Source organism: Panthera leo, chromosome A2 (genome assembly GCF_018350215.1).
Source record: "Panthera leo isolate Ple1 chromosome A2, P.leo_Ple1_pat1.1, whole genome shotgun sequence".
NCBI lineage: Eukaryota > Metazoa > Chordata > Mammalia > Carnivora > Felidae > Panthera > Panthera leo.
The window spans coordinates 48906601-48933082 of record NC_056680.1 but is presented as its reverse complement, the minus strand read 5'-3'; the positions used below and the strand labels follow the sequence as shown (position 1 = coordinate 48933082).

Genomic DNA, 26482 nt, shown 5'->3' with positions numbered 1-26482 from the left:
TCAAGTTCAGAGCTGCAGAAATAGGAGATGGCACCCTGCCACAGGGGACCCTGGAAACCTGGCTTAGAATTTTAGTTTTATTCCAGTGAACAATATATGGATATTGAAATGCCTCAAGTATTGGGATAACATGATTACCACATGCTAAAAATAGCACCAATTTGGGTGGTGAGCACTTCTTAAAATTCACTACTTTTTCTGCAATCTCAAAACTTGTCCAGGGAAAGAAAGAATATATTGAAATATAGTCCATGTTGGAAGCGTGATTTCTGTAGCCACGTTCATAGTCAGGTTGTCAAACATCACAAATCTAATAGGTATTTGTCCTCATGATTTGTGTACGCTTGTATGCGCAGAAGGTGAACTGCTTCAGACTGGCTCTTGGAATAATTTTCTTTTTCTTTGTATGTTTTTTGAAAAAAAAATTGTTTCTAAAATGTAGCCATTTGTTATAAACTTGCCTGAAACTTGCTCGTGACAGTTTCATTTTTCTCAGATGAAAAAGCAATATCATCGTGTAATTCAACATTTTCCTTCCGTAGTAAATTGCCTACTTCTGCCAGAGCATCAGAACACTTCTAACCGCAAATCCACTCTTGGTATGCATCCCCTTCAAGGTATCATTTTGTACCTCCTCCAGCTCTCACTATTTCAGTCTCCACCGTCTGCTCTGATAAGACTGTGGGTCCATGTGTCCCACTATACAAGGACAGGGAATCCCACAGGGATAAGATACATTTGGAGAGAATTTTACGGTCAGGGCTGCAACTCCCTGTTGTGTAATTATGAGACGAGGAGTTTGAATCCTGTGCCTTTCTCTTTGTGCAAGCTACTAATGTGTCATCAATATAATAAAGTTTGAGCATAAACTGGTAAACAATGCCCCGTTTTAAGTTCAAGAGAGGAGAAAAGAAATGAGGTCAACTTTGTTTCTCCACTGCATTGTACTGTTTATAAGAAAGGATCAAACAGACCAATCCAGGGTCATTTTAAATATGTTCTGCTGAGAGCCTTTATGTGGCTGGGTGTCACAAAGCAAGGGAATTGCTATAGAAACAAAACCATGAAGTTACCCAAAATGAGCAAGTGCCTATTCACACTCAGTTTTCCCTGAGTCCAAAGGCAACCAGGTCTTAGAGGACAAAGGGCACAGTGATCACTTGGTTGCATCCAAGCAAGACACAATTTCCTCATCTGAGAAATGGGCATAATAAACCTTCAGAGACAGCCAGGGCTATTGTGGTGATCTCTACCAAGCCTACTTTTCTGCAACAGTTCTTTACTGTGGTTTTCTACTTCAGCTGCTTGTTTGTTTCCTTCACGGCATTAGTCACAATTTCTAATTATTTTATTCATCAGCTTTTGGTTTCCTCTCTGCCTCCCATACTGGAATGGATGCCCCTGAAAGCAAAGCCTGTATTCTCACCTCCAGCACAGGCCTGACCACACACGTTTGTTAAGTGAACAAATGAGTGACAGAATTCATGAGAATGAATGTAGACCATTGGGGTTATTACATTTCCTTATTAGCAACCATACTCTCATGGAACTCAGAGGATTTCTCCAACCTTCAGTTCTGTTTCGTTTTACTCTGTAAAAAGGAGTTGACAGCTGCCTCGTCTATTTCACAAGGTCGATACAGGCATCAAATTAGATGATATAAACACACCAAAGTGTCTTGATATGTGTATAGCTATATAGAAGGCAAAGGATACGTAAACGAAGAACAAGTCTGGGCATGAAAATAACAGGACAGCGAATTCCAACTGAGAGAGGAGTTTTTTGTTTTGTTTTATTTTTTTAGGCCGAAGGTGGCATTGTTCATCACCTCCAACCACAACAACAATGGCATCTAAACCCACTGAGCATGCAAATTCCGAGCTGCACCATTCTGCTTACCCTTGTGCAGGATCCCATGTTGCAGGGGCTATTTTTATCTCAATTTTACACTTGAGGAAATGAGAGGAAATGAGAGGCTCAGAATGTTTCAGTAACCTGCCCCTGGTGAGTCAACTACCTATGACTTCAGGCAGCTTAAATAGCATGTTTCTAATAGTCACTATCCTTCAAGTCAGCACAAGCGCTCAGCGCCCAGGAAGCAAAGAAGTACTATCTGAGGATAAAGGAATGGGGAGCCTCACCCTGTGTTCATCCACATACCTGATCTACTGTTACTAGAAACAATGAGACAAAGTTACAAGTTGCTCTTCCAAGTTTTTTAAAGCCGGGTTTGTATACATGGTAGGTATTTATTCGGTGAGAACGTTTTTATTTTCTAAAAAAAAAAAAAAATGAGTATGATGCTGCAGACACTATAAAAACCTAAAATGCTTTTAGTATCCTTATTTCTCTTTGGATGAGGAAAAGGGGAAAAAGCAGAAGAAAACCTGTATTATTAGAAACTCTTCGTGAGGAAAGCTATATTCCATTCAAAGTTGCTTGATGATACTTGATAAGTCATTCAACAGCCCTTTCTCATACCTACTAAAATGACTCTAAGCATCCCATTTATAATACTTCTATTGCTTCGAAGAGACACTTTGTTTACAAGGAGTGATGCCGATTAGATGCCTACCCATCAATTCCCCTAGTTCACAAATTCCTTCTCATTAACTGCCTAGCCTGACAGACTTACTGAATCTGGAAAGGCCATAACTACCATTTTCAAAGCCATTGCATAGCGGAGCTAATGAGAAAGAAATGACACACAGCTCAAGTAATTATGGCTTCTAACAGTTATGGAAACCATTTTTCCTGGGTAACCCGGACTTTCAGCTTGGTGTTCCACTGCCTGGCTTGGGTCTGCACAGAAATAAGCACAACTCCTACAGATGCTTTGGTGTGCTGAGAAGAATGTGAGGGAGCACAGCTTGAAGTAAAATGATGTGTGGTGGAGACCCTTTTATATGCTCTGCAGGGTTGGTGGTGAAACGCAGAATTTATTTACTGCAGGGTCCTATAAACATCTATTTCAGAAGGCTCAAGATTAGCCAGCTCCTACCTTGGGTATCTGGGCAAAATTTAGGAAAACGAACTTTAGGAGTTTAGTGCTATATTTGTACCATTTAGTAAAGGCAAGGGCCTGCCCTGCCATCCATATCTCTTATACCTTGGTTGTGCTAATACTGTGTTGTACGGTAATATTCTTCTATTTTTATTTTTTTGAGCAAGAGAGAGAACGTGTGTGGTGAGAGAAGGACCAGGAGAGGGGGAGAGGGAGAGGGAGCAAGAGAAAATATTAAGCAGGCTCCATGCCTAGAATGGAGCCCAATGTGAGGCTTAATCTCACAAACTTGAGGTCACGGACCTGAGCCAAAATCAAAGGTGGGATGCTTAACCCAATGAGCCACTCAGGCACCCCTAACATGTTATTTGGATGTGCCCTTCATTTTCTTTCTTCCCTTCTTCCTTTATTGTAACTCCATCTCTCAGCCTTGGAAGTGACAGAGCTCTCATTTAGTGCTTTTTAGTTAGTGAATAACATACCACAGGAAGACAAAAAAAAAAAAAAAAAAAGGACTTTTCAGTTTTAAAAGCCAGCATCATGTGGTCAGTACTAGGCTCTGAGCTCCAAAAGCTGCAATCTTTCAGGACACACAGTATCTACCAAATACAAGAGGATGGCAACGATGGGATTGGATCTAAGTTAGCCTCTTCCCTCACTTCTAACAAAGACATTCAGAAATAGAAGATGAGGAGAGAGAGACTGGGGAAAGCATCAAGTTGAATGCTAGGGTATGCACCTGTAAAGAATCCTAAGCTTGCCGTCTCCCCAACCATGTCACAGGAAGGCCATGGAAGTAATCAAAATCAGGAGGGAACCTGGAGACACCCTGAGGCTAGGACCCAGCATCAGTTATAGACACCTTCAAATCTCCACTAAGGGCCAGCACATGCAAGGTACATTCCTTGAGGTGGATTCATGCACAGTCAGAAGTCATGGAAAGACGTCAAAGGCACAGAACAAAGGGACTCTGTAAGCAATTCCTATATTCTGGCCTTGAAAAAGCCTCTAACTATGATTCAACCCTGCTGACCAGGTAGAACAGACTGTAAAAAGACTAATTAAATTTCAAAAAACCATTGAAATAGAGTCTTGAAAACAAAGGGAAACTATAAAAAACAATCAGAAGTTGCTTTTTTTTTACACGCTGGCTTTGTTTTCTGAGCATTGTACCTACTTTAATAGACAGCCATAGGAGAGGCTACACTAATCATACTCTCAGAATCAAGCACTGCCACCATGTTGCTCATCTTCCCTCAAATTTATCTGGTGGGACAATTAACATAGCTAGTGAGATTATGCCCATCAAAAAGAAGCCACATTTTTGTTCTTCAATCCCTTTAAAAAAGTGTATTGATTTTAAAATAATATAATAATGTAAACTTTAATATTTAAATGCATTAAAGGCAAAGCCATAGAACTACTATGGCATTTACACGAAGATGCCCTTTTTTGTTAGACTATTACTAGAAACATAATCATCTTTTATGGACATGGGGTTTTTATCCAATAGTCCTGTTTCAAAAAGAATTTAAAGTTTTCCAAGAACAATGAAGACTTCAGATATGACATTCAAATAATTTTAATTTGGGAGATTCTATTTTAATTATTGTTTCATCTAGCTAAATTCTATTAGTAAATTCACCCAAATACATACTATCAAATGCTATACTAAATCCACAAACTTGTATTTCTGTAGTATAATCCTTGACAGTTATTTATTTTTTTTCTGTTTTGTAAGGCAGAGGCACCCACTTCAAAGACCTTTCTCTCCAATAAATACTTTGCCAACCACACAACTATATAAAGATCCTGGCCACCTCTCTAACCTGAGACTCCTTTGTTTTAAAGATCTAGATTGATTAGGTAACCATTTGGACCGCCTGTCTTTTTCCACACTTTAAATGATCACTCTAATGTTTTCATTCACCAATACGAAGTCAGCCTGTGAAAATTACCCCCCCCCCCCCCCGGTTAACACTAATAAAAATAGAACACCAGGCCCATGTGCACATGCCCTCTTACTCTCCTCCTGCAACCTTGCTGTGTAGCCTCAGGTATGTTGTGTAATTTCTAGTCTTGTAAGCAATAAACACCTATTTGTTCAAAGTTTCCTGATGGTTGTTGATGAGAGGTGTCCTGAAATCATCGTGAGAACCCCAAAGGCCAGACCAGTCACAACACCAGTTATTGAGAGTCCGACATCAGCTCAAAAGCAGTTGGTATTAACTGGCAAGAATGCATGATTACTCTTGCAATCAATGAAGGGGAACACCCTGCAACTACAACTTGCTTGCTAACCACCTAACTCAGGTGGGTACCACCATCAGGGAAAGGAGGACCATTTGCTTGGCGTCCTTCTTGCTGCTGTGTGCTCTTGCATATTGCCTGTGTTGTGTATTACCTGCAGTATCCAAACCCGCAGGTTACAGCTGCCATAGAAATCCAATGATCTCCCCAGAGTGCTGTAATCAAGGCCATATGGTCTAATGAGACTATTATACTACTAATTACAAAGGATTTAATTGGCCATTAATGTGTGTAGAGGTCCTCCAAGCCTCAAGGCCAAGGAGGGTTAAGAAGGGTGGATTGGATTGCAAGGCCTTTGTCACCACCCAAGGAGAGGCTCTGGGTGAAGAGCAGGAGGAAAAGATTCCCCTTATCAGAGGACAGGAGACCCCGACCTGCGATCACTGAGTTTGTGGCTTGTGCCCAGACTACATGTCCTAGCCAAGGAGAGTCAAAGAGCCTCACAACCAGAAAGCAATGGCATTGCAGGAGGGAAAACCTAACTGGGACCTTATAGTCTCTGTGTCACTGCTCTACTAACTACTATTGCTCTTTGTCCTCTGACCCGATGAGATATTCTGGGTCCAATCCCTGGCAAGACATTCCCTAAAAAACTTAACTGCCAAATATAACATCTCACTCCAGTGCCTCCTAAGAACCATGTGAAAGTACACCAGTTCCTTGATATTAGTGTATTTATTCATTTTGGGAGAGAGAGCACACACACACACACACACACACACACGCACACGCATGAGCAGGGGAGGGACAGAGAGAGAAGGGGACAGAGGGTTGGAACTGGGCTCTGTGCCGACAGCAGCAAGCCCAATGCAGGGCTCAAACTCATGAACCATGAGCTCATGAACTGGGCCGAAGTTGGACACTTAACCTACAGAGTCACCCAGGCATCCCACTAGTTTCTTGATAAACGCAAAACTTCAGCGACTCTTCCTGGGTGTTACTCAATGCCACGCATACCAAAGGGCCAGCACTGTGGTATATGCTCCAGAGGCCTAGGGGCTTTTTCTAAAGATCCAGTGCTTATCGCACTTGTGGAAGAAGATCCCAATCTCAGAGACATCTCTCCAGACACCCTGGAAAAGAAAGCACCCAACTACAGAGAGAGCTCACAGTGACATTATCCAAAATGTTCCAGTAGTAGTAACACATAAAATTAGGATAGGGGAAAAATCAAGAAGTAGAAAATAAAACACACACACACACACACACACACACACACACACTATACTTTGAGTGAAATTCAAATCTTTCTTTAAGATTTTATGCAACAAGAAGGCAACAGGGGAACTAATTTGGTATTCCAGATTTTCTTGTTTGTTTGGAATGGGTTCTAAATTGTTATAGCTGCCAAAATCAATCAACTGACCACTATCCCTTAAGACCCCAAATCTGTAACTTTCTGAAAGATCCATCAGGGCTATCTGCTCATTTTCACAAAGATACAGCACAATTCTGAGCCCCCTTGGCTTTCCTTGATCAGGGCAGAACTCAGAAAGACACCTCATGAGGCATCCCTGCCAGCAAGGGAAAAGCTGACTGGTCACAGAGGCCTCTAGTGAAGACGAAAGAAAATGGAAGACAAAGGTGTCTGAAGCCACTGATATTTATAACAGGGTCTCCCCTCTCCTCACTTGGATATTTACTGCCTGGCACCATGCCCATGCCTCCAAAAGAGTGATCACCGCTATAGCTCACAGCGAGTGGAAAACATTAATATAAAGGCTTTCTCCTACTGTGCAAAAATGGTGTGGTTCCAGGGGGTTATCATTTCCACGACCAGAGGGACCCAAAAGATCCCCTTTCGGTTTCCAACCTTGAAGAGGTCCCATCTGACCCTAGGTCCAGATAATTATTCTCCCCAAGGTACTCCCCCTAATTATAAGGTGATGTTACTACATTTTAATTGGGAATTCCAAAACTATTCCAAAGGCACTCAAACTCCTAGGAGAAAGTTGTCGCCTGAAGGTAAAAATCTTACCACGTCTTTGAAATGTAAACACCCTAGGAGGGAACTAAAACTTGTTGGAGAATGAAGGAAAAAAAAAAAGAAGCAAAGAAATCTTTTAAAACAAAGGTTCTAGATCACAGCCTCTGTAAGATTACTTGTCAAGGATAAATTAAAAAGTTAAAATTCTTCTCCACCAATATTAACAAAAATCTTTTAGGCAGGTAACTTTAACTTGCTCTGTCTGCCAAAGACACGATTGCTTAGAAACTAGTGAGGTTTATATGATTTCTGCTTCATGGCTTCAGTTTTGGAATGAAAGCAAGAGATCAGTGTCTCTGTCTGCTTATGGAAATCTAGGTATGTACGTATGTTACAGATACAGTATTTCCCCACCCTTGGATAGGATTTCCAGAATTTGTAGAAGAGCTCAATTTAATGGCTTAAAAATAAGCACTTATGGATTAAGTATTTCTAAATTCCAGAAATGTAACAGAAACTAACCCAAATATTTTTTCAAGTTCATGTAATCTAGGATAATTTTCGGTAAATAAAAACTAGTTTAAATTTGTTGGTTTAATTAACACAGTCATGTCTTTAGAGTTATCAGCATAAGTAGTAAACCTTCTATTTTAACTAAGTTCACTCAAAGTCTAATAAGCTCATGTTACCTCCTTTACAAAATTTGTCAGCTAGAAAGATAACTTAAAAGGATGACTAACTGCTTTCAATTTCTAGGAAATTTTCATGAGCGATCTAAGTATGGTTGTTAAGAACAAGTGAATTCAATAGATGTGAGATAAGTCTTCAGGTGAACTTTTTAGCAAAAATTGTTTTATGATCGGTCTACTTAAAAAGTTTTCTAAATCTCTTCACTAACTTAAACCCTTAGAGTTTTTGCTAATTTCAATGATGAAAATTCACTGAATACCTAGATCACTTCTAAGTAAGATAAAACACAGAAAAATACATTACTGAAAACAGGTTTTCCCATGGCTTCTTTTTTAGAGCAACTAAAGATAATTGTATCTACCCATGAACTTATTGTAGGCCATATTGGAAAAAAAAATGTACCTCTAGAAATTATGAAGTGTATTCATATACTTGCCAAACTAAAGAATGCTAGTTTAATAGGTAGTTCAAAGTTATGCAATTAATTGTCACCAGAAATAAAGGATTTTGAGGGTTAAAAATTCCTATATATATATACGTATACATATATACGTGTATATATATACATACATATATATATATACACACATACATACATATATATACGTATACATATATGTGTGTGTGTGTATATATATATATACACATACATACAATGAAGGCTACTGGAAATAAGGGAAACAGTTGTATGCAAGGAAAGTAGGATGTGTTTTTAGCTAAGAAAAGGTATGAAATAACAGATACATTTTTGTTATGGGGAAAAAAGTAAATATGTCCTATTGTAAAATTAGTTATTTTAGAATGGGAAAGAGAAAACAAAGGACAATATGGTATAGAAAGTTAGGAAAAAAGAACTTTATCTTGTGTGGTCAAATTGGCCAACAATTAAATTGTTATTTTCAGGATTTTAAAATTAAGCTTTAATACCAAATGTATTCATGTAAAACTAAACCAGTTTTCTTCTGCTGAAAGGTCAAGTTTTCTTAGACTATGTACCTGCTCTTGCTTAGGTATTGTGAGGTTATAAAGGTTTTTCTTTACCTCTGAAGTAATCTGTATGGAAGACAAATATTTTGTGTCTTCTCAAAATACTTTCCTGTGTTTCTTATCAGGTCTTTGATTATTTAAGAAGGCTGGCCCTTCTTTAGTAAAAGAGCTAAGTTATTTTAAAACACATGCGCGCGCGCACACACACACACACACACACAGACTATATAACTTTTGTGTTCACTTGCAAACACAATTGTCACTTTGGTTATGTGGATAACTGAGTATTGTTTCATGGTGACCTATGATCCTATTTGACCACGTGTCCAAATCTTTTGATGTTTTTGACAAACTTCACTCAAATCAAATTCAAAATTAAGTCTTTTTGACCTTGAACTAAATCTGGGTTTTTTTCAGAGGCTCCCTGGAAAATTTCATGATGTCTTCTTTCTCCTTATTAGAAATGAGAGACAGAGAGAGAGAGAGAGAGAGAGAGACAGAGAGAGAGAGAGATGGATGTTACACTAATTAGGCTTATTTGATATGTTAAATTATATGGGAAGCTGTGAAATAAGGGATGACAAACCTTCTTAAGTTGTATTATATGGGTAAATGTTATTAATTTATGTATCCTAGAAATTGTATGAAATTCCTAAAAATCTGAATGTCTTGGTATACTTTTATCACTTATAATGCTACTTTTCATCTGAAAATGTTGTCTGCTCCAGAAATAAGCTAATTTCCTTGTCAATGAATTCTCAAGCGTTCCTGCAAAAATGCTTCATTTTAAGAGAAATTCATGGAAAGAACTCTGGCCAGTGCTTCAGAATGTAGGTTTCTGATTTCTTTGGAATCATACCAGTACAACCTGGGTAAGAATTTATAGAATTCTAAGGAAAAAAACTGGATTCCTGAAACTGCTAACAAAAGATCAACAAGAATTACATAGGGACTGAATGAACTGATAAGGATGATTATACTTTTCATGACTTTTTGTCTGAAATATTGCTGGTTCTTTAATCTTTTGTTTTCTGCATATAAAGAGACCTTTTCTCCTAAGCTATTTATAACTTACAGTAATGTAGAATTTATCTTTGTGAACAAAGATGAAACATTTATCTTTTTCTCCCTACCTGATACCTCCAGAATTTGGGAACTCTCAGTGAGTATCTTATTTTCATGGTAATATGGCTATTTGCATAAGTTCAATAAGGATCTGTTGTGCTTTTAACAGGTCACAGTTGGAAACACTAGTTGTATTACCAAGGCTTTGAATGGAATGTCCTGTATGAGAGGGATATGCATACATTCAGGTATGACCACACAGCTTTAAGGAACTAAAGTTGATTTGAAGGAGCCAAAAAGGCCCCTTGGAAAAATGGGGTGGTACTTGCATACAGTGGCCTCACCAGGTGTCACTTACTGACAGGTCCAGGAAACTCAGGATATTTGGAGACCTCAAGTAGACAGGAATCCACCCCATCTATAGGTATTCCAGGCAGTCTGATGCCAAGTTCTTGGTTTAGCTTCTTAGCCTAGAGAGGCTGTTCAAAGTTCAATCTAAAATTCCTTATAAGAATGCATGTGGGGCGACTGAGTGGCTCAGTCGGTTAAGCGTCCGACTTCAGCTCTGGTCATGACCTCATGGTCCATGAGTTGGAGCCCCATCTCAGGCTCTGTGCTGACAGCTCAGAGCCTGGAGCCTGCTTCAGATTCTAGGTCTCTTTTTCTCTCTGTCTCTCCCCGACTCACACGGTGTCTCTCAAAAATGAATGAATGTTAAAAAAAATAATAAAATTCCTTATAAAAGATTCCAATAAAGCAGACTTTTAAAAACCTATATGGTAAGTCATTATTCTTGCTGCATTTACCCAAGTCATCAGGCCATGATTAGTGAAAGAAACTGGATTTAATTATGGTTATTTCTGATAGAAACTGAGGTAATTATAGGTGGAAAGATAGGTCAGTAGAAACCATAAGATATGCTGCAGATATTAGACTCTAGTTCTGTTAACTGTTGTTGAGGTTTTGTTTTCTACCTGTACATTGGACTATATATTCAATTCTTGCAATGTCCTCCAATATCTGACCACAATTCTCAAAAAAAAGTTTCCAATTTTTGTCCAGTCCTCTGATGAGCAGAAACATACAAACCACAAACCAACAAAATCTAGCAGATTGCCACTGCTTATCCTCACCTCATCTGAAGATGCTTTGAGCCTCCCATCTATGAAGTCTTCTCAAATGGGTGCATTTAGAACTCAGAAGCTAGAGTTCTAGTATGTCCAATTCTTAACCATTGCTTTTCTTTTGTTTTCATAGAAATGCTTATTAAATATCTGTATCACATAGGCCTCACATGGGTAATCCAACTGCATTGTGGCCTTCTTTAATTGAACTGACCTATTCTCAGCACTAAGAAACTCATTCAATGACATGGAATCATCTACTAACTCAGAACAGGTTCAAATCTACTTACACCAGATGGCCCAAGGTGATAAAATATTTCCCAGTATTACTCAAATCTTTGAACAGATTATCAGGGTGCACCGCTGAGATTATAGACCTACTTCCATGGCTGAACCCTCCTTGTTTGAGACAATGGTTACAGACTAGATTTCAGACTACTGCCTCTATAATTATTATTGGGTTTACTACTATAATCCTATTTTGATGTGTACTCTCTGGGTTACAATGTGCCTACCCCTGACTTTCAGCTTATCAGCTACCCAAGAAGTTAATGTCCTCATCATTAACTTTCAGGCTTTGGCATCACAGGGTGGATTGGATTGTAGTGTAAGCCCTGACAGTTTTTCTGTCCTTTCCTTCTTTTCTTTCCTTCTTTTCTTCTCTTTTTTTGTAATTCAAGTGCCTGACAAAAGCAATGATTGCAAAGGCATCCTTTACAAAGAGAGCTATCTTCAATACATACATTGCCAGCCACAGGAACAGATCAGGAGTCCTGATGACCTTCCCCCAGTGAGGTTCCTTTATTTTAGATCTTGGTTGGTTTCAATAACTAACAGTTTGGGCCACTTTCCTTTTCTCTTTCTGCATTTTAAATTCTCACTATTATGTTTTTTTTTTTTAATGTTTGTTTATTTATTTATTTCAGAGAGAGACAAAGTGCAAACAGGGGAGGGGCAGAGGGACAAGGAGACAGGGAACCTGAAGCAGGTACCACACTGTCAGTGAAGCAACACACCTGGGGCTCAAACTCAGGAACTGTGAGATCATGAGGTGAGCCCAAGTGGAAAGTTTAACTGAGCCACCCAGGTGCTCCTCTCACTATTTCTTTTTAAATTCACCAATAAAGAATAAGCCAATCAAACTATGGGCCCCACCCTGAATCTCAATTAAAGTAGAACCACAGGGTCCTGAGTATTTTCTCTCTACACCCACCACCCCACTGTGTAATCTCAAGGTCTCATAAGAATAAACCTATACTTTTTTCAAGGTTTCCTGATGTTGTTGCAGAAGCAGTTCTTCCAAAAACATAATAAAAACCACAAGGACTGGTCCATTGACAACACTGGTTGAAACCAGTGCAAAACAAGAACACCTGAGCCTTTCTGTGGTGATTCTCAGATATTTGATACTTATTTAACATTTATTTTTAAATGAATAAATTAATAAATAAAAATTCATATTAATTTGACTCATGCAGTTCCAGTTCCCACAATGATAGGAACCAGCCATTAACAAGGGAGGTAGAGGCAAACTTAAGGGTGATGGTAGCAAGAGAAACATCAACAAATGTTTTCATTTCTAGAGATAAGTCAGAATACAAAAATTAATGAAGAACATATTAACACAGGATTCTCTAATGGCTGCTACATGCAGACTCAATCATAATTAATCTGCCTTGAAGTTGTATTTAAAAAGCACAACGGTATAAAAATGTATTTTAATTTGCTTCTCATCAAAAGGACTTCAAAAAGTCCGAGTACCAAATGGTTAGACATTATCTTTAACATTTTGACGTGGATTCCACAATCATGCTGAGTAAATTAGGTGCTGCAATATAACATCTATATAACAATTAAAGGTCAATTCAGAATAAAATAAAATGGCAGGAAAATTAATTAGTCCTAAATTCTTTCTGCACATAGATTCTCAAAGCACTTGACTTACTTAAGTATTATTCCTTTGTCTTGACAGACTTGTTAAATTATATAGGCTCTGATGGGCCTGGGTCCCATGTGAAATGAAGGAAGCCTTGAGAAAAATATGGTTTATTCATTAACAGCATTTCTTAAAAGACTTTTTTGGCCCCACCAAGAAAGTGACCTTCACTTAAACTATTTAGTTTTGACAAGGGAGGTGTCCAGATAAAGATAATTTAAGGATTCTCCCAAAATGTGAACATTTACCAGAGTATGCTCTTAAGCCTCTGATCTCTTTCCACAGTAAACATTGACTGATTAAGCACTCCAATCAAAATTGAATTGTGATTTCTAAGCACTAGCAATGGAAAACAATGGCTTTTTATTAAAAAAAAAATTATCAATTTATTCATCCTCTGTCATCTCAAAAGGAAAACAAATCTTTGAAAGTCAAATTGTCCCTTCATGGGATGATAGATTTCTAAATACTGAGTTCCTTCTGTTAAGAGGTAACTCTGATGAATCAGTGTCCACAAAGTGGCAGTTGGCAGAACAGTAATATTAGTCAGACAAATGTTCTGTGTAAGTCCTAAGATATGACAGAGTGGTAATTTTTATGGGCTGCAATAGGCAAGCACATTCAGATTCTCAAAACATCCTTCTGAGCTTAAAAAATGGGTTTCAGAGCAAAGACCTTAGAGATGCTACAAACCACATAAAGATCTAGCATGTCAGAGAGACAATGGTACAAAAGTTGGTCCATGGGCGGGGGGGGGGGGGGTGGTCAGTCAGTCCAAGGCCCAGCGATGCTTAGACACATACTCTACATTATGGCACTGAAATTCTTTAAACCCTGAGTTTCATATTCCATTCAGAAAAGGAAGTTCCATGCTGCCTATCAACTTTTGATACCCTATTATATTGCTATGCACGGTGTATCCCAATGAAAAGCTCCTGTATCTACTTTGCTTATTCAATTCCCTGGTTTTATTTTCCTGGAAGAATTTGATATTCACCCTGATTTTCTATAGCACTAACATATGACAATAGGATCTTTATGAAACCCTCACAGGCAACTGCATTCAGCTCCAAACAGTAGGTAATTGATACCATTAAAGTTGGAATTAAAGTTTTATTATTCCCATTTCAAAGATGAGAAAAGGCTTTGAAAAATTAAATAATGTCCAACCTCTCACAGGAGCATTGGGAAATAGCTCTGGAACACAAACCCAGGCCTCCTTCATGCCCAAAACTCTGGTTTCTTCAACAGAGTGATTTTCTAGACTCCAAGATGGCCTCAATGTCTTTTTCAGAATTATCACCACCTGTATACTTTTCCTTCTTTCCTTAACCTTGTTATCCCCATAAAAACATGTCATTCCCCAAAATATCATAATTTAAACTGGTCTTTGTGTCAACAATCTACTAGCTGGTATTAAGGGTAAACACATTTAGCCAGTGGGGTGGGAATGGGGAAGCTCAAGAAAGAAAATGACATCCAATCTTTCTGTCCCCAGACAACAAATAGGCTAGAAGTATACTTCTGGAAGTACCCAGAAGGACTTATTTTATTCTTTAAAGTATCTAGAAGAACTTACTTTTTACTAAAATTATCTAGAAGGATACTTATTTTATTTTGTGTATAGGTAGCACTAGCTCCATGACAAAATGTGTGGCTACTATGAAACACCGTCGTATTTGTTAGAGTTTGTTTTCTATGAAAGCTTAAACCACCAGTAAACTTAACTCATGTGCCCTTGGGGGATGGTAGGTAAGATCAGCCATGAGCAGGATGGGTCGCTGGCAAGTATTAATCTGTATCAGTGAAAATTAAGCAATCACCAGTGAAGGTGGGATGAAGAATGACTAGCTTTTAAGGTTGAGAGAACTAGGAATTGGTTTATCAGGCAAAGTTGAATGTTCTTAAAATACTGAACAACACGATAGCTTTCCTTGTTTGAAGGAGACTTTAAACACATATGGATAATTTATAAGAGTAAGAATCGCCTGGTTGTTCAGGCAAGTTTCTATAAGAATTCATGCACATCTAGCTTCCAGTTAAATTATGAAGTGTACATAGTTTAATAATATATCATTTTTTCATCAATTATTTTTCCTTTCATGACATTTTACCACCTTGGCCTTTCAGATCCCACTGCATTTCTGTTACCACAGGTATTTGCTCTCTCCAAATAGTATGGGACCCATATCTCATCCTCAAAGTTTGTCTGGTCAGATGATTGATTCATTCATTGTCTACTTAAGGCTAATATGGAATTATTATGGCTCATCATTATGGCTAAAGAGACTATGTAAAAAAAAAATAGAAAAACAAGTTGGCATTTTAATGTGTGCCTAAATCCTAGGGGTATTTTAAGACTTTCTTATTCCTCTTTGTTTTTAAAAAAATTTTTTTTAACGTTTATTCATTTTTGACAGAGACAGAGTATGAGTGGGGAGGGGCAGAGAGAAAGAGAGACACAGAATCTGAAGCAGGGACCAGGCTCTGAGCTGTCAGCACAGAGCCCAACGTGGGGCTTGAACCCACGAACTCCAAGATCATAACTCAGAGGCTCAAGCGACGGAGCCACCCAGGGGCCCCAAGACTTTCTTATTCTTTAGCAGAGCCCAGTCATAGATAAAAATCTGTGAGGTGGGTTGTTTTCTGCAGTTCTCAGAACATGCACTACCTACACTGCCTGGAGCCAGACTCACTGTCTGCAATGCCAGACTACTCAGCCTGCTTCTTCATCTGGATATTTCTTTCCAATGTACCCATTCTTCTAGTGTTTCAAAACCTGGTTACCAAAGCAGCTTTCCCTTTCATCACCCACACCCTCAAGCCCATCCACACTTCCCTCTCTTACCCATTCTTTTCCATTATTAAAACTTAATTTCACACCATGGTTTCAAGAACTCTTATCAATACAATTCCATCTGTCACTTCTCTCCATCTCTTCCTTCCCTCTCGTCTAGCTAATCTCAGCACACTTTTCCTCCCATTATTCCATTTCCTAGTCGAAGCATACAGTTGAGTCTTAAACAATGTGCATAGTTAGGGTTCCAATCCCCTGCATGGTCAAAAATCATCTAACTTTAGACTCCCCCAAAACTTTACTAATAGCCTACTGTTGAAAAGCCTTACCAATAACATAGTCAATTAACACATATTTTGTAGGTCATAGATATTATATACTATATTCTAATAAAGCTAGAGAAAAGAAAATGTTATTAAGAAAATCATAAGAGAAAAAAACATTTATAGTAATGTCTTTGTTGAAAACAATCTATTTAAATGGACCCCGGAAGTTCCAACACAAATTGTTTAAGGGTCAACTGTTGCTAAAGGCCACAATTTTGTAAACAGTATTTTGTGAATACTTGCAAAGCAAAATATGGGTTTAGTTGGATTTAGGAAAGGCAGTACAAGAAAGAAACACACGACCTCCCATGTATTCAAATCCAATAACAAATAAGAGACACAATGATGGTAATAGTATTTGTCTCCACTCAATACAGGAAATCTAACAACTGTGGAAGTGGTAAGGAAGGAAAGAGAGCAAAGACATTATTTAAATAATTTGGGGTCACAGGTAATTTAGTAAATGTGATCAGAGATTTGTCACATGGAAGGAGTGGGATATGAAAAACTCTTCTATATTCATTTTTGAAAAAGGATAATGGGCTTATTTTTATTAACTGCAATTCTTGACAATTAGCATGAAAATGTGACTACAAATAAAACAGCAGTGTTAAAACACTAAGAGAATGGGGCTTGGCCTTAGAACAGGCCTAATGGGCGTAAGATAATCTACCTTCCAGACTCTACAGAATGCAAAATGTCAGAAGAAACCAAAAAACTGTCATCAGTCATCTAGATTCTTCTGGTACACTTGGATGTTGCTTGTCATATAGACAAATTATGCAGATGTCTAATGAATTTCCTCTTGAGAGCTTTGTTTCACCCAGGTCTAGTCAACATTGAAATAATTTTTTTCTTTTTTCCCTACAATATTATAAAGATCATACTTCTGAAAACACTGTTGCTACACATAATGGTCTAGAGAATGGTTAAGCTGGTATTGTGATATACTGAGTTATTTATCTAATCATGCAATATGTTGATTTTGTATTATTTTTACTCATATCACTGTTTTTTATCTTTCCTTCACAAAAACACTTTGAAGAAAAGACCTAAACTTAAGCATCCTCACACCATTTGTCATGTTTTTAGGACCATGGTTCACATGCATTATTCCTCATTAATAGGTGTTTGTTGAATGTGTCAGTCTACAGTATCTGGATGACCAATATTCAAAGACCCACAAACTAAACATTAGTGTATCCAACCTGAGTGTGCTTTTCTAGATTATACAGAAAAACATTTTAGGGTTTTGTGGTATTTCAAGATCATCACTACAAATGATAAAGGGTACTGAAGTATGAAATTGGGTATTGACATGTGATATACAGCCAGGTGATAAGATAGAATACATCACATGCTTCTGTAACCCCTTGCACCCCCCCAATTCCCATCTCCTCCCCTTCCCCCACCCCACCCCCAGTTTCCAGTACTTTTAGGGGAAAGACCAAATTCCACATATGTCCCCACGTGGCTTATTCCTTTTTCACATGTCTACACTAGCAGCCTCAGCTCACACATTTGTCCTATTAACTGTACTTCTGTCAGGTATTTGTTTTTCCTATACTCTGAGGTACCATAATTGCTACTGCTATAAGCTCCTTGCCATGTTATTCTTCTATAAGAAATTCTCCTATCTGTCCTTACCCTTTCCTAACTAGCGAATACCTACTCACTCTTCAAGGAGGTCTTTTGAGACAGCTTCTGCCCTCAATACAAGGGAAATTTCTTGGTTATATGCCCATATAGCCCTCAGGACACTTACTGCAATTTGTAATTATGTATTCACTGAGAGATGACTGGAATAATGTCAATCTTCCCCCACCACCCCCTGAACAACATGAAAGCTGGGTCTTTACCTGGCTTGCTACAAATCACATCATGGTGCCTAGTACTGTGCTCAACAGGAAGGAGTTGCTCAATAAATATTTGTGAATGCATCAGTGAATAATTTTGTTTTATGACTACTTCATGTATATACATATATATGTATGGCATACACACTTTTTAAATGTTTATTTTGAGAGAGAGAGACAGAGAGAGAGAGAGCAAGCACGAGTGGGGGAGGGGCAGAAAGAGAGAGAGGAAGACAAAGGATCTGAAATGGGCTCTGTGGTAACTGCCGAGAGCCTAATGTGGAGTTTGAACTCACAAACTGTCAGATCATGACCTGAGCTCTAGGCAGAAGTTTAACTGACTGAGCCACCCAGGCATCCCATACACGTTTTTAAATTTGGAATAATTACGCAAGGTTCCCTATGAGGTTGCCGGAAGTTTTGTTGTTGTTGTTTTTTAAGTAAACTCTATGCCCAATGTGGGGCTTGAACACATGACCCCAATAGCAAGAGTCACATGCTGTACTGAATGAGCCAGCCAGATGACCCCCTAAATATTTTTAAGTGTATTTTCAATAGCAGATGACTCATTAACTTGGATGTTATGGAAATCCAGTGCACTTCTCATTACTCTAAAACCAAGTATTTTGTTTCTTTAATAAAAAACACAGTACAGTCCATGATAACCATTAAATCCGGTGCTGATAAGGGATTCGCCAGATTTTGTCTTTGTGAAGATGACTTCATACTCCTGGCTAAAACATGAACTAATATTTATCACTGAGAGCATTCAAAGCAACATGACCCTTTTGAATTCCAAGAATCAATGAACATGTCAATTCCTGCTAGATGGACAGGCAGAAAAGAATACAATTTTGTCTGTACTTCTCTTGTCCTGCAAGACTTATGCTCCTGTTCCATTTTCTGAACAATCTAGTAAAATTCAATTTACTTTTTCAATTTGTCTCCAGCCAAGCTTCCTTCTGTCAGCTATGCAGACATTTCAATGCTGGCCACGTAGAGTAACAGGAGAAGGACAATGAGAATGAAATTACCTGTGCATTTGCGATCTGTGTCTTCTTTCTTTGACCCACTAATTGTCAACTTGCAGTTGAAGTTTTCCTCCCAGTATTCAGCAAACCATACGTTTCTTCTGTTGTTTTCAAGTGTGCGTGACGTAAAATAGGCATCAAACCCTAAAGAGAGTTAAATGAGAAGGTCATTGCTTGTGGGCCACTGCTGGAACATTGGGAAATAAAAAAACAAGTGATGGTTTTTCTTTGTTTTAGTAGACTGGATGCTTTTGGATGTTGATAGAAAGAAAGAAAGAAAGAAAGAAAGAAAGAAAGAAAGAAAGAAAGAAAGAAAGAAAGGAAGAAAGAAAGAATTCCAGTGCTCACCTATGGCTAAATCCCTAGTTCAATCTATTAGGCAGACATGTGGCCTACAAATGACATTGCTACAGTGAAATCTACATCACAGACCTTAGCAATGACACAACAAACCTTCTATCTCTAGTGATGCTAGACTATGGACAAAGCACCTTCATAATCAAGATAATAATTGATCATTTCGGGGCTTACTGTGGATAGGATTCTGTGCTTCTTTTATTCTTGGATTCTTTTATTCATCTCAACAACCTATAAGCAACTACTATCCTTCCCACTTTGCTGATGAGAAAATAGAGGTTCAGATGAAATAAAAGCATGCCCAAGGTCAACCATTAGGCCATCCTGCATCTCTGATTATGTGATCTACTGACCAGTGAGTATCATTTTAAGCCCTCCTTTCATTTAGCAATGTCCCATTATATAATTGATGTTTTAATCAAAATCAAAGTTTCTGCAAAGGCCCTAAGTAAGTGGCAGTCTAACATAAAGCTCAGTGCTATTCACTGAGTGAACTGATGTGTGTGAGGAACAGAAACTCAAGAGGCCATGTCTGCAGAGAATTTCTATCTCTTTAGTAGTGCAGCCTTAAATGTTCCAATGGAGCCACAAGGTCTTATAGTGATCAGATAAGATTCAATAACACCAGGGTAGGCCTGAGGACCAGCTCCACTAATGTCTTCAACTCAGGGGAACATAAGCAAATCCACGCCTTCCTCATCCTAATCTTCCTGTAGAAATAAAGACAACACTACCTCCTTCCCTCCCAGCATCTTGTTTGTAGTTGTGGGAAGACATTGGAAACTTACAGTTCAAGGTTAACAACCACAGGAAATAGACTTGTTTTCACATTATTTAAATCACTCTGTGTTCCCTTTAAGGCCATAAGGGGGGGAAAAAGCCCCAGACTCTAAACTCCCTGAGAGAAGCATATCAGGTTAACTCTATCACTACGTGGCCAGAACCAAATTCATGGCCTGACATATATTAAACCTACTATAAATGGAAAAATTGAAACAAGTAAATAACAAAGAGTAAAGAGAAAAACAAAGCACAAGAGATTACATAATATTTTGAGGAAAATAAAGAATACTTGACATTCCTAAGGTCACTTTCCAGGCTGTTGTCAGTATATGCTGGCTAACTGTCCTTTTATAGCCACTCCCTTAACTGATTTGAAACTAATCTGGCTACAGTATGTGATCACATTCTAATACCAATACTGATTAAGCTATTTGTCTGAAAATCCTCCTTCTGCTTAGCTTCTCTCCCACAACCCTGCCTCCAGATAACTTACATAGAGTAACTTAATTACATAGAGTAACCTAAACAAAGGAGAATCTTTGGAGGGAAAATAGAGGAGTCCCGCCTGTTTCCAAGAACACTAAATGTGTGCATGCAGTCATGTATATACATATACACACTCATATATGGTGACTGGTGACTAGCTTTCACTTTTTTCACCATTTTTGCCCCTTGTCCTCCTCCCAACCCCACCCGGCCTGAAACAAACAAACAAACAAACAAAACCAAACAAGTTAATCAACAGTGGTAGACTGTGGAAATGGCCCCGGATTGGAACATGTTTCTGGGGTTTCATACCCATGTAAAGTCCGCCTCTTAGGCACCGTGTCCCTATCCGGGGGACACTGACAGGTGCAGCACAAGCAGACACGGAGAAATCCTGTGCTCACTGAAGCTTGTTTTTGTGGAATTCTCTTTCTTGGAAGCCTGCTGCTGTGCTCGAATACATTTAACAGGAGGATGGCAGATCATGTGGAAGAAGCCCAACCAGTCTCCACCCTGCTCAGCAGAACTCCTTTGGCCCTTCCAGCCTTCCAGCTGACTGCAATAGAAGAACCACTTAGCCGAGACCAGCTCTCGTTGCACAACTGTGGTTGTTAAACCAGTAACATCTGAGGTCGTTTTTTTTAATGTAGTCAAACAGCTAAAACACTCTTTATCACAGCACTTTGAGTCTCTCTCTGTGCAACGCCAAAACAACACACACCTCAGGAAGAAGTGCCTTCAACAGAACACGTAGGAGCTTCAGAAGTAAATCCTTCGGCCACATGCCACAGCTCTGAATTCCAACCAGCCTCAGAATAGAAACTACCAAAATGGCTCAAACTCTAGCAAAGATACATACCTGCCCCAGCTCAGAAGAAAACATCTTTAGAGAAAACCCCATTGTTGAAAATGTCTACCGGTTCAAAACGCCTCTCTCTGAATCCTGTGTCTGCTGGAAATGAAAAAGCCCGTTGAAGAAGGAAGGACTATGTGTGGCTAACGCACAGGTAGGTGATTGTGGAACATTTAAAAAGAGAAAGAAAGGAAAGCAGCTGTCAAAACCTCCCTCTGTTCTGAGTGTGAATAAACAGACTTTGGGAACGCAAGCAAGCACTGTGAGGGCTGTCTGTACACACCACAGCAGAAAACGGAAAAGGGACAACATTTCTGAACCAAAACCCCCCTCCTTCTCATATACATATATATATGGCTGGTACTTAACTTCCTCCTCCCCCTTCCCCCTCCTCCTCCTCCCTGTGGGCCTGATGCCTACCTCACCTGTAAGTTGAGAACCGCTCTTGCTTCTCAGATGCACGTATATATGAATTGCCTGAGTATCTCCTAAGATGCAGGTTCTGATTGAGGAGGTCTGGGTGGGGGCGAAAGATGCTGCATTTTTAACAAGCCCCAGCTGATACTCATGCTTCCTGCCCATACTTTGAGAAGAAGGATGATTGAGCAAATCCTAAACTTCAGTGGGTGGGACTTGAGCAGTTCTAGCTCGATTTATAGTATCTCAGTATTGTCACCCTCTCAGCCTCAAATTTATGCCTTGGTTTAGATGAGAGGGTCTTTGCTTTGCTTCTATAGTTGAAACTTTTGCTCAGTACCTGGCTCAGTATGGCAGGAGCTTTGCCTTGCCATCTTATAGCCTGCAGATGGCCCAGGAGGATAGAACATGCTGTATCAGTTGCTGGTGAATTTTCCTGGTGTGCTTGCTGTGTCTTTATATTCCTGAGCATTGCTGCTCTGGGCCCCTCTGCAGCCTCCAAAGCTTTGTTCCTCACCTGTATGTCCTGTTACCATTCTGGGCTCTCCAGCCTGGAATTTCAATCTGGCTGCTGTGTCTTAGTGCTGCTCAAAAGGTAACCTGAAATAGCCCTGTGTCTTCATTACCTCTTCTGAAGGTCCATGGCTCCTGATGGGGACACTCAGAGCCCCCAAGTAGTAACTCAGCATATATTCACTTTTGAGTGGTTTCCTGAAGACCTCAACAGCCACGCCATGTGAGAGCCATACTTCCTTCCAGGAAGCCACATAGTGTACAGATGAATGTAGACATTCATCTCACACAGAGACACACTGTGTGAGTCTGACACCAACAATTCCCATTTTCCACTTGTATGACCTTGAACAGATGACTCAGCTATTCTGTGTCTCTGTTTCCTAATCTGTTTTTTTACATATTAAAATTAATTACAGGATTAAAATTAATACCTAATTTCGTGCTGTTACAAGCATTATATGAGCTATTATTTGTCAAGTACCCAGCATTGTGTGGAGTAAAATGGTAACTGTTGGTTGTAAAATAACCACACCCATCCATTATAATCTCCTGAGCACGTAACCCTGTGACAGGCACAATTCTCTACACTCACAAATGTTGGGTTAAAACATACATGGGTTTTATCAGATTGATAAATCAGAATGATAGTTAGCCTGATGGGGAAGATGGAATTTGAAAAGTATCATTTAAATAAATATAAAATTGCAACTATGATGGTTTCTATGAAGGAAGGGTACATGGTGTTGTGGGAGCAAACACACATGCAGACAGAGAGAAATATCTTAGAGTGTCAAAGAGGGCTTGCTGGGGGAAGTAAATGCATATGAGAAAAGGGAAAAATAGGTTTTAACTGGAAGTGGGGGGAGGACAGAGATTAGACATTTATTCAGATGGAACAGCATGTGCTTTGTCATAAGAATACTGAAGCATTTCGCATTACAAAATCTCCCAGGATGATGAGGCCTTAAAATCAACAAATATAAATGAACCATCTTCTATGTATATGCTGTCTAGAATTGCCACAAGAATTCTAATAAACCAATGGCATAAACATTTATGTAATGAATGAATAAATATGAGTAAGTTATTCTTGTGAGTAGACATCAAAATCTTTGTCAGATTTCTATTTAGTCATAGAGATTTGCACTAATAGTTATAAAAATAATAAGCATTCATATCCATTTCCTCTATGAGTGTCACATAAATCCTAAGAAGTAGGTACTAACCATATCTCCACTTCTGAGGTAAAAACTAAGGCTGAGAGAGAAATCTGGACCCAAATTAACCTGTTTCTAGACCCCAGTTTTTGACTTCCATACATAAAGTAGTGAGTCGGATTTTGGTGGGCATCACAATCTGGAGAGCTGATAAAGAAACAGAGATCAGGCTCATGGAGGTAGGTCAGCCCTGTTACTTTCCCTTCAAGTTCGCCAGGACATTCTCATATTCTTTTCTTAATGTTTATTTGAGAGAGAGAGAGACAGAGCATGTGTCCATGTGCACATGAGTGGGGGAAGGGCAGAGAGAGAGAATCCCAAGCAGGCTCTGCGTTGTCAGCACAGAGTCTGATGCAGGGCTCAATTCAATAAACCATGAGATCATGACCTGAGCTGAAATCAAGAGTCCATTGATCAACCAACTGAGTCACCCAGGCACCCCAGAGATTCTCACATTCTAAAGACTGAGAACCAAGGCTACAGAGCATTTCTGTAGTCCAGTATTATGCCACCTCTTTTCCCTCTCTAATAAATGCCCTATCACCAAGCTACATCAAATATCATTTCCACTAGGCAACTGGACAGACAATTCAACAGGTCGAAGAGCAAAACAATTCTACAGTCAGGTTCTGGAATGGGTGAGCTAATCAAAATGGTAAAACTGGTGACATGGGCTGACCGTGCTAGGGCAAAAAACAATTTCTGAAAACAGAGCTCCCTTCAGACAATTGAGAGAAGCAGAAGCAGAAGTCAATAGATGTTATTCAATTTAGTGAATCCTTGCTGATTTATCTCAGCTTAGCTGAGTCAGATTTCTTTCAGGACTTAGCAATTTGTTTATTTCTCTTTAGCAGGGCCATGGCAAGAGATAAATTAAGTCTTACTGGTTCCCTCTACTCATTTTCATTCACATGGAATGAAATTGTCTGTGAAAGATTCAAGATTCTAAAAGAGACCTTGCTGTAGCCATGTGTCCGCAATGCCTTGGAATGTTATTGGCTGCCTTTTGGGTTCAGCACACATCATACCTCTGCTTTATTAATAGAGAAAGAGCTTCTGATATGTGATGGTCCAAAGCTTTCTCTCTGGCTGCAAGCAGTAACCCAACACTCTTCGCCTGTGATTACAGTTTCTGTAGCCTAGTGATTTCACCTGCTTGTTTTGAAAGGAATAGACTACTAATACAAGATGTACAATCACCAAGGTGCGACAGAATCAGAGACAGAAGTAGAAGGCAGAAAAATTGTAATCTAACCTAATTATATATGTATACAAGGGTATGTGTGTGTATCCCAGTGAACTGAGACTTTATTCCTTTCTGTAAGAACTCAGAAGAAAAGTGATCTGAACACACATGCCTTTATCATTGGTTAAATTATCAGAATTTTAAAATTTAACTCAAGGCATCAACACTGAAGTTTCAGCTCACAGAAAACAGAATAAGAATTCTGTTAAAGGAGAAAGGTCATTCTTGTATGTGGAGCTGATGAAATTCTTAGTATTAAATTGTTCTTTTTGTTGAACAGATTATTTTAAGTTCTGAAATTAATCTAAAGCTGATTCTAAGGCAAATATCTCACTGCATACATGTTGTACAACCTTTGTATAACCTTGGAAGTAAACTTAAAACAACATGGAAATAACGAGCCAGGTTTTAGCTGGCATTACAACTACACATGCATGGTTCTTTCCTCTTTAACTGGGGTGCTGTCCTCTGAAATTTGTGGCCGAGACAAGAGCGTGCAAGTCAATAGATGCATAATTCATCCAGGGTGGTATGTTTGGGATGGGACCTTTCCAGCTGAGGAGGAAGAAGGCCTCACAAGTGTGTGGTGTGAGAGGAATGCTATCAGAGTGTTAAGAGGGGTTAGAGGACACAGCTGCCTGCTTGACCAAGGTGAAGGGATACTGACAGATACTAATGGGGCTTCACACAGCATAAGAGAGTGACCAGTAAGTAGTCCTGATTGCTGCTTTAACCACACAAGTCATGCATTGTGGGTTAGAACATCACTGTCAGCCTACATGGCAGAGAGCACCCAGGTCTTCCTTCTCACCAGCCTAAGGAGAGGCTCTTAGCTCTTTCTGGTCTATGTTCAACTCAGGAAGGATGTGCTAATGACTTAGAAACACACAGGTCCTTGCACATCACAGGGATGCAATACTAACAGAATAAATAAGTGAAACAATGAATAAAAAGAAGAAAAAAGACAGATAATGAGAGAAACAGAGAGAGAGAATGACAGAAGGAAGGAAGGGAAAGGAGGAGAGAAAGGAGAGGAGAGGGGGGAGGAGGATTGAATGGGAAGGTACCAGGGGAGGCAAGAGAAAAAAGGAATAGAATAAGAAGTAGAGGAACTCATATTGTCCACTAACAAAAGAGTAAATCTAAAAAAACAGATTTTGAAAACAGGTCTTTATTTATTTCACTCCTTTTTCTATTGCTGTGACATGACTCCTAGTGGGTTAAATTGTGATCCTCAAAAAGATATGTCTATATCAAAAGCCCCTAAACTCATGTTACTTATTTGAAAAATATTTTGGTAATGTATAACAAGAAACTAAATGGCAAATGGAATTAAGTTAAATATCTCTGAATGAGATCATCCTGCATTGTCTATATGGGTCCTAAATCCAATCACAAGTATCCTTAATAAGAGACACATAGAGAGCAGGTGCCATGGAGGAGATCATGTGTAGGTGTAGGTAGAGAGTAGGGTAATGCAGCCACAAAGCAAGTAACATCTGGAGCCACCTGAAGCTGGAAGAGGCAGGAAGCGTCCTCCCCAGAGAGCCTTCA

At 39.1% G+C, this 26482-nt stretch overlaps 1 protein-coding gene across 1 annotated transcript in view; it reads right to left on the bottom strand.

The window, feature by feature from the left end:
* The window catches only part of GRM7 (glutamate metabotropic receptor 7), a 735854-nt gene that overhangs the window by 304493 nt on the left and 404879 nt on the right, over positions 1-26482 (bottom strand). Inside the window, exon 5 of the mRNA XM_042930029.1 lies at positions 19057-19197. Coding sequence (XP_042785963.1) covers positions 19057-19197 — 141 coding nt within the window. The remainder of the gene's footprint in view (positions 1-19056; positions 19198-26482) is intronic.